Consider the following 15,502-nt stretch of genomic DNA (forward strand, 5'->3'; position numbering starts at 1 on the left):
TAGCCTAAATCTCAATCCATATTTGATGGCTGTCGTCAGCCCATCACGATTCTATCGGTTCGATATCAGAATTTTATGTGACTTTCTGTGGCGACGATATTGACGTCTTAGCCCTCAACACTAACTGGCTTGATGGTGACATGTCAACACCTGACAAAGGCAAATTGTTTGCATCTTCACTCTGACGGCCACTGACAGCAGTAGGTAGTGCCAGGGATGTCATCAACTTGAAATGTTTCGGGTTGAAGGGCATTCAGCTTGAAGTCGTATTACTCTTACCTCAACTGATACAGAATGAGTGAGTGAGTGAGTATGGTTTTACGCGGCTTTCAGCAATATTCCAGCAATATCACGTTGGGTACACACGAAATGGGCTTCACACATACCCATGTCAGGGTATGTCCTTAGAGATATCTCTAAATAGCCTAATGAATCTAATGCCTCAAGCAGTTTTATGGCAGACCTGTGGAGGACATGTCTCATGATAACCCGCTAACATTCAAAACATGGTATCATCAAACCGTGTGGTTCAAATTCACACCACTCATCCAACAGTCCAACACCGAGTCGACAATACAGGCTGGAATGAGTAAAGAAGTGTTCAGGGAGCTTGGCACTGTCACGTCATATGTATACAATGACAAAGTGACTTGAGCCCTCGTAATTCACAAATTGAGTCTGCCCCAGTAAATGTTTCCAACAGTGTTATGGTAGACATGTGGGGGGAATTTCCAAATGTGATGCATCATTAATAAAATTGATGTCCGATGCAATTCATATTTTGACTTATAACACATGTTCCCAAGTTTCTTCAGTTGAACAATTGAGTTACCTTTGCATGTGTTTGTGCCACCGGGGGCAGGATATGATCACCTATTTTCAAACACATGGTATCATCTCAGTTGGAGGATATAGACCAATCACGTAGACCTTTCAGAAGTATTCATTTCTTCTTGTGGCTGTAAGCCCACTTCGTACGTATTCTGTGTGAACAAAAGCTGTCAGACGGGTGATTGTTATTGTTGGTGTGCAGTCCATAGCAACAAGTAATCGATCATGCGAGAGACATGTAGGGCGCCTTAGACACGCCACTGCTAAGTGAGTTTACACTTGCCTGTATAACATGCCATGAAGATATCAGTAGTTTTGAGTGTGGAATTCACCTTCTGTTTTGGAAGGATAAACATATCTTACCACAGTTACAAGATCTATCATGACAATCAGTGTCCCTTTGCAGTTCTCTGGGTGCTTGATTCGTTAATGGCTCAAGTCAAGGCTCAAGGGGAAATAACAGCTTCTATGCAGGAAATGATGTCAGGTATGTCCTTTGCCGAATTTTCTAATCATTGTCCAACATGTCGAAATGTTAGTAGTTCGAGTATAGTTTGATTCACACACATCAAATGAGTTTTGAATTCGTCATGTATAAGAACCAAGGCTGAGAAGAGGGATACAGTATAAACGTTGGATCTATTATATTCAGTTAATTTATGGCGGTGTGTTCTGCATCTGCCTTCATTTCATGAAATTGTTTATGAGCTCAAACGATTATATTTGTAATCCACAGGTAACATGTATATTGTAATTGTAGGCAGCAAAATCTCTGTACTTGTATGTGGCAAAGGCAATTAGGAGTTAACATACCGTTTTTAGTTTCAACACCTTGATTTTTGGGTCTGGACTCGATAGTTTGAGGTCAACCGTCACAGGGCAGGAGTATTGCTTGGCGCAGGTGGGTGGTCACCTATCTGTTCTGTGATATTGTTTTTCTATTATTAAACACATATCACTGAGTTGTAGAATAGCAACATAAACAATAAACATCTGGACAAGTTCACAAGCAACCCTAATGTCTGCTTATAAAATAGGTCACTAGTTATCTGCACCATTTGTCATCACCTGGTTTTGCTCACAACGTTTGTCTCACTTTAATATGTTTCTAGTTTCAGGACTGTGCTCCTATTGTTATCATTCAACGACATTGTGAACGACTAGTGAGTTATGCCAGACATTTTAGAAGCAAATAATCCAGAACGACACAAGCCTTAACTGTTAAAAGGTAATGTTATAATTCGAGATTGCTGTGATCCTAATGTTGTGAACATTGCAAAAGAATTGTGACGTACACCAGCCAGTTAACAGACATGAAAGACTATTGGGACTACCACACAGGTATTGCGAAAAATGTCAAGTTGCACTCGATGCAATAATGTGGTGACGAAATACAAGAGACAAAGTACTGACAACGAGTTACTTTCAATCCACACAGAGCGGCAAATATATTTACCGAAGTCACGAGAAAAGAAAAAAACACGTGACGAACTTCTTAAAAGACTTTCAGCGTTACGCAACAGTGGTGGTGGTGTTTTGTTGATTCATGTAAACGGAACAAGAGCTGGGGACAGATGTCTGAAGTATTTTGACGAGTTTGTCGGCAATATAGTGACCCACTTGCTGGAACCCGGAGAAGTATATGCCAACACCTACAGACGTCAGTGGTTACAGGATATCTTGGAGGATTGTCCAGACAGTGCTGGATTTATTCATATACGCGTTGCAGCTGTGAAAGGTGTAGCTACTGTAGATTTCAATACAAAGCTTGGCAAGGATTATGAGAATGTAATTCCCACAACACAACAACTACTCACTGTACGATCACATATTCTCAAAGCTACTGACCCTGTACTTAGAAATCTACCACTTGACAAACAACAGTTACATGAAGATATTCACATTCAGTTAAAAGGCTTTCCACCACAACGTACCCTAACTGAAGCAATACAGAAAGATGCCACCGACTTTGTGGACTACCTGTGGAATAAGCTTAAATTAAAGGATAGCATAAGTTCTATGTCAAAGATTCCTGAAGGTGGATCCTTCTATTTTGGAATAGGTGAGAAGAGTACACCTAAGACTGACACATATAAAACAATTATTCCAGATGTACATGGATTTAAGTTAAAAGTGGGTGAGGGAGAGTTTAAGAAAACACTCAAGTCAAAGCTACAAGACTGTGTACTATGGGGTCGAAGTGAGAACACTTTCACTGATGTCCCTTCTGATCTGATTGCTATTGCATTTCACCGAAAGCCATTTGATCCTCGGAAATGTGTCCTAGAGGTGGCTGTGAAGTGTGTTGAAGGTGTTGTGTTCTGTGACAGCCATGGACCTAGAACATACGTGATAGAAAAAGGACAAATTTGTAGAATGAAAGAAGATAAGTGGTCAGAAGGAATATTGAAAACTCATACAATTCTTAGATGCTAACTCTGTTTTGAAATCACCTGAAGCAGTTTGTTCCCAACATGTCCGGAGAGAACAGTGAGTCCAAGGCTTCTTCGGGTTACATTCATCATTCAAAGGGTACACCAGGGGATAATCATGAAGTCCAGATGGCTCATGATGAAGCAACTGATGACAGCAGTTCTCTTGGATCGAGTCCATATCAGTCTGATGAAGAAATCATCATGAGTCTGTTTGCCCAAGTAAATGACTCCACGTCAAGTTCTGACGACCAGGAGCCACTTCATGCAGGTATCACAAAACAGAGCTTATCAGTTCAGAACCTGAAGGGCGCGTAACTGGCAATTCAGGTCGATGCTTTGTTAAATGGTAGTTTGCAGGCCACACATATTTTGCACAGATGTACGATGTTATGATTGTTTGCAACAATTCATTCATTTAACTTTCACACGTTTATGCATATTAAAAACATAACAAACCTATTTATCAATGCGTTTACACATATTTCTGTATTTCCATATTAGATTTTCCCTCGGTGGGAATTAGCAGAGACGAACGAAACTTAATACTTGATCAGACAGACCTCAAGAGGGAAACAGATCCTGGTAAGTTGTTTAGAGAATACATTACGAGCTAAGCGGAATAATTATTATGGAGTATGTATCACTACTGAGCTATATATCCCTACTGAGCTATATATCCCGACTGAATGTAACATGTGTGGTCCCGAGACTTTATGATTATGTTATTATGTTATCTGAACCAAATTCATCAGTTTGATCAGTTGAAGCAGTAGGATTACTTTGCTATTGTACATGAACATATAACAAGCATGACATTTTAGTAGGAGAAGGTAAGATCCTTTACGTCATCATCCAATCTGCCGTGTGTTGAAGTGTACTGACGGGTGAAACCATCTGTGACTGTGTGTTTATGTTCTGCCGATGTCTGGATCTATGACTCAATTGTTTTTAAACATTCACCAGGTTTTTTTTTTTGATTAGGTTTAACTGAACATGGTCGTGCACATAGTGATCTGGGTGTAGTTTTGTAGAATCAAATTGTGTCCAAAGAGTTCAATCATTTCTCTCCCACTTAATAATAATAATTGACATTCCAACGTTCTGATTTCAGTTCAGTTTATTGCTACTGAATTCCAAAACTTAACTAATGTAGTCAATGTTTCACAACAAGTTAAAATAATTTATGAGCAAGGAGGAATTAAGGATTATCATAACACATCCAAGGGTGATTGTCTAGTGTTTTCCTCTGCACGTAGCTTACAGTTAATCTCCACACAAATGCTGAGGAATTCATGTTTCTATTAAATATCACATGATGTTATTTTTTGTTTTGAACGGTCTATCTTTATGATACATAAGCATACCATGTGACCATGTTTAGGATAGTTTTATTCTTTCAGGTCACAGAATATTTCCCCAATCTGCTAAGAAGTATTTGGAGCATCTTGTTACCAGATTAAAGGTGATACCAGTAGAAATCAGCGACCAACAAGTCTTTAATCAGAGAGACCCAAAGAGGGCAAGAGATCCTGGTAAGTTGTTTCGAGAATACCTTACGAGCTAAGGGGAATAATTATTATGGAGTATATATCCCTACTGAATGTAACAAATCCCGAGACTTGACATGACCTAATTTGAATACACATGAACATATAACAATCATGACATTTTAGTAGGAGAAGGTAAAATCATCGTCTAATGTGACGTGTGTTGAAGTGTATTGACGAGTAAAACCATCTGTAATTGTGTGTTTATGTTCTGCCGATGTCTAGATCTATGACTCCATTGTTTTTAAACATTCATTAGGATTTCGTATCATTAGGTTTAACTGAACATGGTCGTGATCGGGTGTCTGGTTGTACATTTGTAGAATAAAATTGTGTCCAAAAAGTTCAATTATTTCTCTCCCACTTAATAATAATAATTGAAATTCCAGCATTCTGATTTCCATTCAGTTTATTGCTATTGAATTCGAAATCTAAACTAGTGTAGTCAATGTTTCACACAAGTTCTATTTTCTTAGGCATTCCTTGTTCTTTGTGTGTTTACATTACTTTTAATTTGTACACAAATGTCTGAGGAATGCATGGTTCTACAAAATAACATATATACAGATTCATACTGCTTTTTTGTTTTGAAAGACCTTTTTTAAGATTTATCAGAAGATCATGTGTCGATTGACTAAGATAGATGTGTAGCTCATTGTATATTAATATTGATCATCTTTTACTTTCAACAACCCATCCACTCTATCAAATGTTAATGATATTTTTATTCTTTCAGGTCACAGTATATTTCCCCAGTCTGATAAGAAGTATGTGGAGTTTAGTTTGCAGAACCCCGGTGACAAAGTAGAAGTGATTTCAAGAGAAATCCAGAATGTTCTACACCAACATGTTGGTTGGGCCTACATAGCACATCAGATGGCTCATACTGAATGTCGCAAACTACCTACCATGTCCATCTGTGACGTGGCTGTCATTAGAGCCACACAGCCACTGCATATCCTGACATTTGTAGAGGACGGAGGCAAACAGGAACATGCAGTGGAGTACAATGCCCAGCTGACGAGAAGCATCATGGGTTTCATCAAGAAGGAGACAGGTGTGTCACTTGATGTCGTATATGGAGTTGTACCTGCGTCCACGTGGAAGGATGAGAAGATGTTTAAGGAGAAGCTAGAGCGCTTAGAAACTGTAGCCAGACGGAAGGCCTTACCTGGATACCTCCACATGGATACCGAGAGATACACAGCCATAACCAAGGCACTCGCTGACCTTTATAGTGAACCAGGGGTGAGGGTAAATTATCATTAGGCCTCCAAAAGTATGAAGATGGTATACAAGTATGCTGTTTTGGAATTTATATCATGATAGTTGAATGTAGTATAACATATGACGTGCCTTATTTCTATCATCCAAAACAGACAAAGGAACCGACAAAAGCAGTTACAATGTACGATATATGCAGGACGAGTTTCTACAAATGTAGATTTCTAAATGAATTTCCTCATAGAGTATTTTGATATAGTACACATGCAGGTTTTCACAGTCAAAACAAGTTTTCAAATCATGGATAGTGCTTCACTGATTGTATGCCTGAATACACCACCATGGCAATGCCACATAAAGACATAACGTTTATCTCTAAAAGTGTCATTTATCCATTGTAGGACCAGCTTGAGAGCGAGATAATTAATGAATCCCTTGATCGTGACGGAAAAGGTGTGTTTTCATATTCTACATAAAGCTTAGAATTGTTAAAAGAATTGTTAAGATGTATCTTAAAGCGTTCACTCGTCACACCGAAGATTTGGGTTCGATTCCCGACAAGGGTACACTGTGTGAAGCCCATTTTTGGTGTCCCCCGCCGTGATATTACTGGAAAATTGCTTAAAGTGGTGTAAAACCATAGTCGCTCACTCACATGGACTTGGATGGATGACGGATGATGGATGGCGAGTGATGACCGTTAGGTGGATGAATGGTGATATACTGTGATGGATGATGGTGGTGACTGATGGATGAAAGATGATGGATGGCGAGTGATGAGGGTTAGGTGGATAACTGGTGATATACTGTGATGGATGATTGTGGTGACTGATGGATGAAGGATGATGGCTGATGGATAAGTGATGACTGGTAGGTGGGTGAATGGTGATTTCCTATGATGGATGATGGTGGTGACTGATGGATGAAAGATGATGGATGGCGAGTGATGAGGGTTAGGTGGATGAATGGTGATATACTGTGATGGATGATGGTGGTGACTGATGGATGAAAGATGATGGATGGCGAGTGATGAGGGTTAGGTGGATAACTGGTGATATACTGTGATGGATGATGGTGGTGACTGATGGATGAAGGATGATGGCTGATGGATAAGTGATGACTGGTAGGTGGGTGAATGGTGATTGCCTATGATAGATGATGGTGGTGACTGATGGATGAACGATGATGGATGAGTGATGAGGGTAAGGTTGATGAATGGTGATATACTGTGGTGGATGATAGATGAGTGATGAGGGTTAGGTGGATGAATCGTGATATACTGTGGTGGATGATAGATGAGTGATGAGGGTTAGGTGGATGAATGGTGACATATTGTGATGGCTGATGGATGAGTGATGAGGGTTAGGTGGATAAATGGTTATATACTGTGGTGGATGATGGATGGGTGATGAGGGTTAGGTGGATGAATGGTGATATACTGTGATCGATGATGGATGAGTGATGAGGGTTAGGTGGATGAATGGTGATATACTGTGGTGGATGATGGATGAGTGATGAGGGTAAGGTGGATGAATGGTGATATACTGTGATGGATGATGGATGAGTGATCAGGGTTAGGTGGATGAATGGTGATATACTGTGGTGGATGATGGATGAGTGATGAGGGTAAGGTGGATGAATTGTGATATACTAGGGTGGATGATGGATGAGTGATGAGGGTTAGGTGGATGAATGGTGATATACTGTGGTGGATGATGGATGAGTGATGAGAGTTAGATGGTTGAATGGTGATACACTAAGGTGGATGATGGATGAGTGATGAGGGTTAGGTGGATGAATGGTGATATACTGTGGTGGATGATGGATGAGTGATGAGGGTTAGGTGGATGAATGGTGATATATTGTGATGGATGATGGATGAGTGTTGAGGGTTAGGTGGATGAATGGTGATATACTGTGGTGGATGATGGATGAGTGATGAGGGTTAGGTGGATGAATGGTGATATACTGTGGTGGATGATGGATGAGTTATGAGGGTAAGGTGGATGAATGGTGATATACTGTGGTGGATGATGGATGAGTGATGAGGGTTAGGTGGATGAATGGTGATATATTGTGGTGGATGATGGATGAGTGATGAGGGTAAGGTGGATAAATGGTGATATACTGTGGTGGATGAAGGATGAGTGATGAGGGTTAGGTGGATGAATGTCGATATATTGTGGTTGATGATGGATGAGTGATGAGGGTTAGGTGGATGAATGGTGATATACTGTTGTGGATGATGGATGAGTGATGAGGGTAAGGTGGATGAATGGTGATATACTGTGGTGGATGATGGATGAGTGATGAGGGTTAGGTGGATGAATGGTGATAAACTGTGGTGGGTGATTGATGAGTGATGAGGGTTAGGTGGATGAAAGGTGATATACTGTGGTTGATGATGGATGAGTGATGAGGGTAAGGTGGATGAATGGTGATATACTAAGGTGGATGATGGATGAGTGATGAGGGTAAGGTGGATGAATGGTGATATACTGTGGTGGATGATGGATGAGTGATGAGGGTATTGTGGATGAATGGTGTTATACTGTGGTGGATGATGGATGAGTGATGAGGGTTAGGTAGATGAATGGTGATATACTGTGATGGATGATGGATGAGTGATGAGGGTTAGGTCGATGAATGGTGATATATTGTGGTGGATGATGGATGAGTGATGAGGGTTAGGTGGATGAATGGTGATATAGTGTGGTGGATGATGGATGAGTGATGAGGGTAAGGTGGATGAATGGTGATATATTGTGGTGGATCATTGATGAGTGATGAGGGTAAGGTGGATGAATGGTGATATACTATGGTGGATGATGGATGAGTGTTGAGGGTTAGGTGGATGAATGGTGATATACTGTGGTGGATGATGGATGAGTGTGTGAGTCAGTGAGTATGGTTTTACGCCGCTTTTAGCCATATTCCAGCAATATCACGGCGGGCGATGATGGATGAGTGATGAGGGTTAGGTGGATGAATGGTGATATACTGTGGTGGATGATGGATGAGTGATGAGGGTGAGGTGGATGAATGGTGATAAACTAAGGTGGATGATAGATGAGTGATGAGGGTAAGGTGGATGAATGGTAATATATTCTGATGGATGATGGATGAGTGATGAGGGTATTGTGGATGAATGGTGATAAACTGTGGTGGGTGATGGATGAGTGTTGAGGGTTAGGTGGATGAAAGGTGATATACTGTGGTTGATGATGGATGAGTGATGAGGGTAAGGTGGATGAATGGTGATATACTAAGGTGGATGATGGATGAGTGATGAGGGTAAGGTGGATGAATGGTGATATACTGTGATGGATGATGGATGAGTGATGAGGGTTAGGTGGATGAATGGTGATATATTGTGGTTGATGATGGATGAGTGATGAGGGTTAGGTGGATGAATGGTGATATACTGTGGTGGATTATGGATGAGTGATGAGGGTTTGGTGGATGAATGGTGATATACTAAGGTGGATGATGGATGAGTGATGAGGGTTAGGTGGATGAATGGTGATATACTGTGATGGATGATGGATGAGTGATGAGGGTAAGGTGGATGAATGGTGATATACTGTGGTGGATGATGGATGAGTGATGAGGGTTAGGTGGATGAATGGTGATAAACTGTGGTGGGTGATGGATGAGTGATGAGGGTTAGGTGGATGAAAGGTGATATACTGTAGTTGATGATGGATGAGTGATGAGGGTAAGGTGGATGAATGGTGATATACTAAGGTGGATGATGGATGAGTGATGAGGGTAAGGTGGATGAATGGTGATATACTGTGGTGGATGATGGATGAGTGATGAGGGTATTGTGCATGAATGGTGATATACTGTGGTGGATGATGGATGAGTGATGAGGGTTAGGTTGATGAATGGTGATATACTGTGATGGATGATGGATGAGTGATGAGGGTTAGGTCGATGAATGGTGATATATTGTGGTGGATGATGGATGAGTGATGAGGGTTAGGTGGATGAATGGTGATATAGTGTGGTGGATGATGGATGAGTGATGAGGGTAAGGTGGATGAATGGTGATATATTGTGGTGGATCATGGATGAGTGATGAGGGTAAGGTGGATGAATGGTGATATACTATGGTGGATGATGGATGAGTGTTGAGGGTTAGGTGGATGAATGGTGATATACTGTGGTGGATGATGGATGAGTGAGTGAGTGAGTGAGTGTGGTTTTACGCCGCTTTTAGCAATATTCCAGCAATATCACGGCGGGCGATCATGGATGAGTGATGAGGGTTAGGTGGATGAATGGTGATATACTGTGGTGGATGATGGATGAGTGATGAGGGTTAGGTGGATGAATGGTGATATACTGTGATGGATGGTGGATGAGTGATGAGGGTTAGGTGGATGAATAGTGATATATTGTGGTGGATGATGGATGAGTCATGAGGGTAAGGTTTATGAATGGTGATATACTGTGGTGGATGATGGATGAGTGATGAGGGTAAGGTGGATGAATGGTGATATATTGTGGTGGATCATGAATAAGTGATGAGGGTAAGGTGGATGAATGGTGATATACTGTGGTGGATGATGGTTGAGTGATGAGGGTACGGTGGTTAAATGGTGATATACTGTGGTGGATGATGGATGAGTGATGAGGGTTAGGTGGATGAATGGTGATATACTGTGGTGGATGATGGATGAGTGATGAGGGTAAGGTGGATGAATGGTGATATATTGTGGAGGATGATGGATGAGTGATGAGGGTAATGTGGATGAATGGTGATATACTATGGTGGATGAAGGATGAGTGATGAGGGTAAGGTGGATGAATGGTGATATACTGTGGTGGATGATGGATGAGTGATGAGGGTTAGGTGGATGAATGGTGATATACTGTGGTGGATAATGGATGAGTGATGAGGGTTAGGTGGATGAATGGTGATATACTATGGTGGATGATGGATTAGTGATGAGGGTTAGGTGGATGAATGGTGATATACTGTGGTGGATGATGGATGAGTGATGAGGGTAAGGTGGATGAATGGTGATATACTATGGTGGATGATGGATGAGTGTTGAGGGTTAGGTGGATGAATGGTGATATACTGTGGTGGATGATGGATGAGTGAGTGAGTGAGTAAGTATGGTTTTACGCCGCTTTTAGCAATATTCCAGCAATATCACGGCGGGCGATCATGGATGAGTGATGAGGGTTAGGTGGATGAATGGTGATATACTGTGGTGGATGATGGATGAGTGATGAGGGTTAGGTGATGAATGGTGATAAACTAAGGTGGATGATAGATGAGTGATGAGGGTAAGGTGGATGAATGGTAATATATTCTGAAGGATGATGGATGAGTGATGAGGGTATTGTGAATGAATGGTGATATATTGTGGTGGATGATGGATGAGTGATGAGGGTTAGGTGGATGAATGGTGATATATTGTGGTGGATGATGGATGAGTGAGTGAGTGAGTGAGTATGGTTTTACGCCGCTTTTAGCAATATTCCAGCAATATCACGGCGGGCGATGATGGATGAGTGATGAGGGTTAGGTGGATGAATGGTGATATACTGTGGTGGATGATGGATGAGTGATGAGTGTTAGGTGGATGAATGGTGATATACTGTGATGGATGATGGATGAGTGATGAGGGTTAGGTGGATGAATGGTGAGATATTGTTGTGGATGATGGATGAGTGATGAGGGTTAGGTGGATGAATGGTGATAAACTGTGGTGGATGATGGATGAGTGATGAGGGTAAGGTGGATGAATGGTGATATATTGTGGTGGATGATGGATGAGTGATGAGGGTTAGGTGGATGAATGGTGATATACTGTGGTGGATGATGGATGAGTGATGAGGGTTAGGTGGATGAATGGTGATATACTGTGGTGGATGATGGATGAGTGATGAGGGTAAGGTGGATAAATGGTGATATAATGTGGTGGATGATGGATGAGTGATGAGGGTTAGGTGGATGAATGGTGATATACTGTGGTGGATGATGGATGAGTGATGAGGGTAAGGTGGATGAATGGTGATATACTGTGGTGGATGATTGATGAGTGATGAGGGTAAGGTGGATGAATGGTGATATACTGTGGTGGATGATGGATGAGTGATGAGGGTAAGGTGGATGAATGGTGATATACTGTGGTGGATGATTGATGAGTGATGAGGGTAAGGTGGATGAATGGTGATATACTGTGGTGGATGATGGATGAGTGATGAGGGTAAGGTGGATGAATGGTGATATACTGTGGTGGATGATGGATGAGTGATGAGGGTTAGGTGGATAAATGGTGATATAATGTGGTGGATGATGGATGAGTGATGAGGGTTAGGTGGAAGAATGGTAATATACTGTGGTGGATGATGGATGAGTGATGAGGGTAAGGTGGATGAATGGTGATATACTATGTTGGATGATGGATGAGTGATCAAGGTAAAGTGGATAAATGGTGATATATTGTGATGGATGACTGATGAGTGTTGAGGGTTAGGTGGATGAATGGTGATATACTGTGGTGGATGATGGATGAGTGATGAGTGTTAGGTGGATGAATGGTGATATACTGTGGTGGATGATGGATGAGTGATGAGGGTAAGGTGGATGAATGGTGATATATTGTGGTGGATGATGGATGAGTGATGAGGGTATTGTGGATGAATGGTGATATACTGTGGTGGATGATGGATGAGTGATGAGGTTAAGGTGGATGAATGGTGATATATTGTGGTGGATGATGGATGAGTGATGAGGGTTAGGTGGATGAATGGTGATATACTATGTTGGATGATGGATGAGTGATGAAGGTAAAGTGGATAAATGGTGATATATTGTGATGGATGACTGATGCGTGTTGAGGGTTAGGTGGATGAATGGTGATATACTGTGGTGGATGATGGATGAGTGATGAGTGTTAGGTGGATGAATGGTGATATACTGTGGTGGATGATGGATGAGTGATGAGGGTAAGGTGGATGAATGGTGATATATTGTGGTTGATGATGGATGAGTGATGAGGGTATTGTGGATGAATGGTGATATACTGTGGTGGATGATGGATGAGTGATGAGGTTAAGGTGGATGAATGGTGATATATTGTGGTGGATGATGGATGAGTGATGAGGGTTAGGTGGATGAATGGTGATATACTGTGGTGGATGATGGATGAGTGATGAGGGTAAGCTGGATAAATGGTGATATAATGTGGTGGATGATGGATGAGTGATGAGGGTTAGGTGGATGAATGGTGATATACTGTGGTGGATGATGGATGAGTGATGAGGGTAAGGTGGATGAAGGGTGATATACTGTGGTGGATGATGGATGAGTGATGAGGGTAAGGTGGATGAATGGTGATATACTGTGGTGGATGATGGATGAGTGATGAGGGTAAGGTGGATGAATGGTGATATACTGTGGTGGATGATGGATGAGTGATGAGGGTTAGGTGGATAAATGGTGATATACTGTGGTGGATGATGGATGAGTGATGAGGGTTAGGTGGAAGAATGGTAATATACTGTGGTGGATGATGGATGAGTGATGAGGGTAAGGTGGATGAATGGTGATATATTGTGATGGATGACTGATGAGTGTTGGGGGTTAGGTGGATGAATGGTGATATACTGTGATGGATGATGGATGAGTGATGAGGGATAGGTGGATGAATGGTGAGATATTGTTGTGGATGATGGATGAGTGATGAGGGTTAGGTGGATGAATGGTGATAAACTGTGGTGGATGATGGATGAGTGATGAGGGTAAGGTGGATGAATGGTGATATATTGTGGTGGATGATGGATGAGTGATGAGGGTTAGGTGGATGAATGGTGATATACTGTGGTGGATGATGGATGAGTGATGAGGGTTAGGTGGATGAATGGTGATATACTGTGGTGGATGATGGATGAGTGATGAGGGTAAGGTGGATAAATGGTGATATAATGTGGTGGATGATGGATGAGTGATGAGGGTTAGGTGGATGAATGGTGATATACTGTGGTGGATGATGGATGAGTGATGAGGGTAAGGTGGATGAATGGTGATATACTGTGGTGGATGATTGATGAGTGATGAGGGTAAGGTGGATGAATGGTGATATACTGTGGTGGATGATGGATGAGTGATGAGGGTAAGGTGGATGAATGGTGATATACTGTGGTGGATGATGGATGAGTGATGAGTGTTAGGTGGATGAATGGTGATATACTGTGGTGGATGATGGATGAGTGATGAGGGTAAGGTGGATGAATGGTGATATATTGTGGTTGATGATGGATGAGTGATGAGGGTATTGTGGATGAATGGTGATATACTGTGGTGGATGATGGATGAGTGATGAGGTTAAGGTGGATGAATGGTGATATATTGTGGTGGATGATGGATGAGTGATGAGGGTTAGGTGGATGAATGGTGATATACTGTGGTGGATGATGGATGAGTGATGAGGGTAAGCTGGATAAATGGTGATATAATGTGGTGGATGATGGATGAGTGATGAGGGTTAGGTGGATGAATGGTGATATACTGTGGTGGATGATGGATGAGTGATGAGGGTAAGGTGGATGAAGGGTGATATACTGTGGTGGATGATGGATGAGTGATGAGGGTAAGGTGGATGAATGGTGATATACTGTGGTGGATGATGGATGAGTGATGAGGGTAAGGTGGATGAATGGTGATATACTGTGGTGGATGATGGATGAGTGATGAGGGTTAGGTGGATAAATGGTGATATACTGTGGTGGATGATGGATGAGTGATGAGGGTTAGGTGGAAGAATGGTAATATACTGTGGTGGATGATGGATGAGTGATGAGGGTAAGGTGGATAAATGGTGATATATTGTGATGGATGACTGATGAGTGTTGGGGGTTAGGTGGATGAATGGTAATATACTGTGATGGATGATGGATGAGTGATGAGGGATAGGTGGATGAATGGTGAGATATTGTTGTGGATGATGGATGAGTGATGAGGGTTAGGTGGATGAATGGTGATAAACTGTGGTGGATGATGGATGAGTGATGAGGGTAAGGTGGATGAATGGTGATATATTGTGGTGGATGATGGATGAGTGATGAGGGTTAGGTGGATGAATGGTGATATACTGTGGTGGATGATGGATGAGTGATGAGGGTTAGGTGGATGAATGGTGATATACTGTGGTGGATGATGGATGAGTGATGAGGGTAAGGTGGATAAATGGTGATATAATGTGGTGGATGATGGATGAGTGATGAGGGTTAGGTGGATGAATGGTGATATACTGTGGTGGATGATGGATGAGTGATGAGGGTAAGGTGGATGAATGGTGATATACTGTGGTGGATGATTGATGAGTGATGAGGGTAAGGTGGATGAATGGTGATATACTGTGGTGGATGATGGATGAGTGATGAGGGTAAGGTGGATGAATGGTGATATACTGTGGTGGATGATTGATGAGTGATGAGGGT

The 15,502-nt window shown here is 41.8% G+C and overlaps 1 protein-coding gene across 3 annotated transcripts in view; it reads left to right on the forward strand.

Annotated features, from left to right (window-relative positions):
* The first annotated feature begins 1,032 nt into the window (after window positions 1-1,032).
* LOC125371681 overlaps window positions 1,033-15,502 on the forward strand; it is a 97,816-nt gene continuing 83,346 nt past the window's right edge. For 2 of the 3 annotated variants that reach the window (XM_048382771.1, XM_048382772.1), the window contains exons 1-6: window positions 1,034-1,318; window positions 1,944-3,534; window positions 3,768-3,848; window positions 4,667-4,798; window positions 5,550-6,061; window positions 6,439-6,490. In XM_048382771.1, coding sequence (XP_048238728.1) covers window positions 3,306-3,534; window positions 3,768-3,848; window positions 4,667-4,798; window positions 5,550-6,061; window positions 6,439-6,490 — 1,006 coding nt within the window. In that variant the 5' untranslated portion in view covers window positions 1,034-1,318; window positions 1,944-3,305. Of the gene's footprint in view, window positions 1,319-1,943; window positions 3,535-3,767; window positions 3,849-4,666; window positions 4,799-5,549; window positions 6,062-6,438; window positions 6,491-15,502 lie in introns of all 3 variants that reach the window. The other variant, XM_048382773.1, reaches the window with a different exon arrangement.

Source organism: Haliotis rufescens, unplaced genomic scaffold (assembly GCF_023055435.1).
Source record: "Haliotis rufescens isolate VD_foot unplaced genomic scaffold, xgHalRufe1.0.p SCAF_41, whole genome shotgun sequence".
Taxonomy (NCBI): domain Eukaryota; kingdom Metazoa; phylum Mollusca; class Gastropoda; order Lepetellida; family Haliotidae; genus Haliotis; species Haliotis rufescens.